Raw genomic sequence first — 3,597 nt, 5'->3', positions numbered from 1 at the left:
ACACCTCCCTGCTCCTGCCCTCACCTGTCTTCCCCTGCCCACACCTGTCCCTGCACTCCTTTGCCTGCTCCTGTCTCTTCCTGCCTGCTCCTGCCTGCCTTTGCTCCCAACTGCCTGCTCCTGCGTGCTCCTGCCTGCCCTTACTCCCACCTGCTTGCCCCTGCCTGCTCCTGCCTGCCCTCGCTCCCTTTTCCTGCCCTTACCCCCTCCTGCCTGCCCCTGCCCACCCCTGCCCTCCTGCATGCCGTGGCTCTGCCTCACAAACAGCTGCTGGAATTGTCCCTTCTCATTCTGAAATTTTTAAAATGATGCAGAAGGTCCTGGATTACTGGCTAAAACCCCCAGGAATTTTGGTGGAAACCAGGGAAATCAAGATGCCTGTGAAATCCATGGGTTTGGAGCCTGGAAGAGAATAGCAGAGGGTGGAAAGTAGAAAAGTTTTCATTATAAATAGCCCTCAGTGCAGCCCTTTGGTCCTGGGCGTGTTTTCAGTTGGTAACTGTAAACCGAGAATATAAATGTGTTTTGTTTTGGTAGAATATTAATATCCTTTACAGAGCTGTTACAGCTCGACAGTGTGAAAGATTTATGCGAGTGCTGACAGAGCGTATCAAAACTGCAAACTGTTCCAGATGTTACAAAAAAATCCCACCTTGCACTTAGAAAAAGATTTGCTCTGATTTACAAGAACTGGCATGGGGTTGGTTTGGAGTGGGAATGCCCGAGCACGGGGAAGACGGATGGCGAGGGCTGGCGGGGGAGGATGCTCCGGAGAGCCAGGCTGACCCTATAGACAATGCATTGAAAAATATAGGTCTATAAGCAGATTTTTTTCCACACTGATCAAATGTATCCATGTCTTGAACAAAAGGCTCCTCTAAGACAAGCTCACACTCATCGCAAGCTTCAGCACAACGCTTTAAGCGATCAACCATGCTTAGCATTCCACAGCAACGCTTTGGGAGTAGCTGGGTCCCTGGGATCTCAGCATCCCACTGCAAAAATTACAGAGACTGTAGCAGTTTGGTATAATTCTGTTTAAAAACTCTATTAGTCACCACCAACTACAGTTCCTAGAGTATCACTGACCGGTAACTGGCACCCCGGACACCTCCGGCTAGGGAAACCAAGCTAGCGAGTGGCACGGACACGGAGAGGCCTCCGAGGAGAAGCGGTCGGCGTGTTTGGCGTGAGGGTATGTGTGTCTGCACTGCTAATCCCGGAAGACTAGTGTCGGTATGTACAAGGCGACCTGGAGTTGGGACAGCGAGGAGAGGGCTGCGCCGCGACTACACGTTAATGACAAACTCGGGGTTAGTGTAGGAGAATCCAGCAAACTCGTTCTGGTCCAAGTTCATGATGAAGAGTTTGTCCGTGGGCGTGAGCTCCACCGGCTGCCGGGTGAACTCTTTGTCGAAGTTGGAAGTGTCGCGCTTGTCCTTCTGTTAAACGGAAAGCACAGAGTTAAACTGGGAAAGGAGAGAGACGGTGAGCAAGAGTGTGGCAGCACCCAGGGGCTGTGGCAGCACCCAAGGGTGTGTGGTCAGGGGAGCTGTGCTGTCCCCAGCACTCCACATTCTGCACCAGTTTCTCAAGCTACCACCGAAGAGAAATTCATATCCCTGTACAATAGAAGCAACCCCAAACCACAGGCAAGCAGAGGAGAACATCAGTTTAACACACCTGAAACACACAACCAGGACATAAAGGGACACGTGAGAGCCAGAGGTGTTGGGAAGGGACCAGGGAGCATCCCTCCTCTCCTGCTCACTGAGGGAGAGGGCACAGAGCAGCTCTCAGCATGCAGAACCCTCACTGCACAGGAGGAAGGAGCCTGGAGGAAGCAACATGCCTCAAAACTGCAGCAACACTCAGTGCCATGTCAAAACTTGCACAAAATAATCAGCTGTAAGAGCTCCTTCTGCTTTAAGCTTGATTTTTGAACGATGCCATGATATGGTGCTAACCAGCACTGGTTCATTGGTGGAGGATGTGATTCGCTGCAGGGCTGGATAGAGAAACACACAGCACTTTAAAACCTCCGAGAAGGAAAATTCCACACATGCAACCTTTTCTCCTTGTAATTTCCTAAGAAGAACCACTTTGCAGCGACACCCAAGCCAAAAAAGGGAAAGAAAAGGACGTTAGTGTCAGGATTAGCACTGGGAACCTGCTATCAGCACTGTGGAGCCAGCGCTGGGAGCGCGTGGGCTGTGATCAGAGACGCCTGGCTCAGGGCTGTCCTGCTCTGGGAGGGGACACAGCCACGGCTGAGGTACAATATAAGCACCCAGGGGCCTTCAGCCACAACAACTGGTGGTGGAAGGACGTTGGCAGCCGGGAACTGGCTCTGCTCCACCTCATTACTAAAGCCAACAGGGCCAAAAGTCCTTCCCCATCCCTTTTTCCATGTCTCTACGTAGGAGAAACCTCAACTCTGTGCGGGAGGTGACCTTCCCTTGCCCTGACACCAGCAGGACCCTGTCAGAAATTTGGCGTGTTGCAGAACCCTGAAACATGGTATGTTTTTGCCCGGTTTTTTGTGGACTTTGCCTTTGAAGCAGGGCCCTACTGTGCCAGGGTCTTGCAGTGCTCTGCAGCACCAGGATTTCCAACCCTGGATTCATCTGTCAGCTCATACTGAGGAAAATAACTGTGGGGGTTCCACACCACACCCCACTCCCCCCACCTCCCACTGCTCTGCCCTGCACCTGGCAGGTGAGATGCTGTGTCCTTCCTGCAGCCCTTCTCATCCCAGAGGCTGCCACTGTCCCAGGATGCTGGGGCAGAGCCATTGGCACTTTCACGCCTCAAGTAGGAGCACGGCCAGGACACAGTACAGAGCCATATCCTCCTGCCAGCCCAGACAGCCCAGGAGCACCACACCACAGCTGCAGTCAGGTTGAGCCTTGGGAGATGAGCCAGCAGTGGACCAGGACCTCCCGGGATGCTTGGAGACCCCACTTGCCACAGGAGACATCCCGTCAGGATAGCTTTAGGCTTGTGGGAGGAAGATCGGATAGAGCCAAGGATGATGGAGAGGAGATGAGGTGGGAAGAAAACCAGGGCTGGATGGAGCTCAAGGAGCAAAGAGATAAGAGCCAGGAGAAGAACCAGGACATCGCTTTGCTGAGAGGTCTTGAACACGCAACGATGCTCAGGGCACTGGTGTCTGCGGGTCCCAGCCTGTCCCAGTGCCAACAGAGTCCCTCCAGGGCTTGTCTCCCCAGCACAGAGAAGGAAGATGCGGATTTGGGAGCACAGAGCAGGAGTACAGAGGGGCAGATGGGGTGAAGGAACCAACTTCAGGCACAGAGTTCTGCACACAAAGGGTGAAGCAGTTGAAAAATGAGGGTGAGCCCACCTTGATGGCAGCAGAGTCCCCCCAGGGATGAGGGGATGGGTGGTCCATGGCAGGGCACAGGCACTGCCCTTCTCTGCAGAAGTGGCTATGCACAGGGTCTCTCCTGCATCCCAGCACATGGAGAAGGAGCTGTCGGTGGCACTGGGCTCCTGTCCTGCTCGTGAAGGGATGCTGAACCAACCAAATGGTTCCTGAAGGCCACATCCATCCAAACCAATGTGTGCCAGGGCAGC

At 53.6% G+C, this 3,597-nt stretch overlaps 1 protein-coding gene across 1 annotated transcript in view; it reads right to left on the bottom strand.

Moving 5' to 3' along the window:
• Window positions 1-576: 576 nt before the first annotated feature.
• Window positions 577-3,597, bottom strand: part of LOC103803878 (protein kinase C beta type) — a gene marked incomplete at its 5' end in the record, with an annotated part of 45,839 nt that continues 42,818 nt past the window's right edge. The window contains one exon of the mRNA XM_009076458.1: window positions 577-1,442. Coding sequence (XP_009074706.1) covers window positions 1,290-1,442 — 153 coding nt within the window. The remainder of the gene's footprint in view (window positions 1,443-3,597) is intronic.

Source organism: Acanthisitta chloris, unplaced genomic scaffold (genome assembly GCF_000695815.1).
Source record: "Acanthisitta chloris isolate BGI_N310 unplaced genomic scaffold, ASM69581v1 scaffold336, whole genome shotgun sequence".
NCBI classification, from domain to species: Eukaryota; Metazoa; Chordata; class Aves; order Passeriformes; family Acanthisittidae; genus Acanthisitta; species Acanthisitta chloris.
The sequence above is the reverse complement of the archived record's forward strand: the minus strand, read 5'-3'. Positions and strand labels throughout refer to the sequence as shown.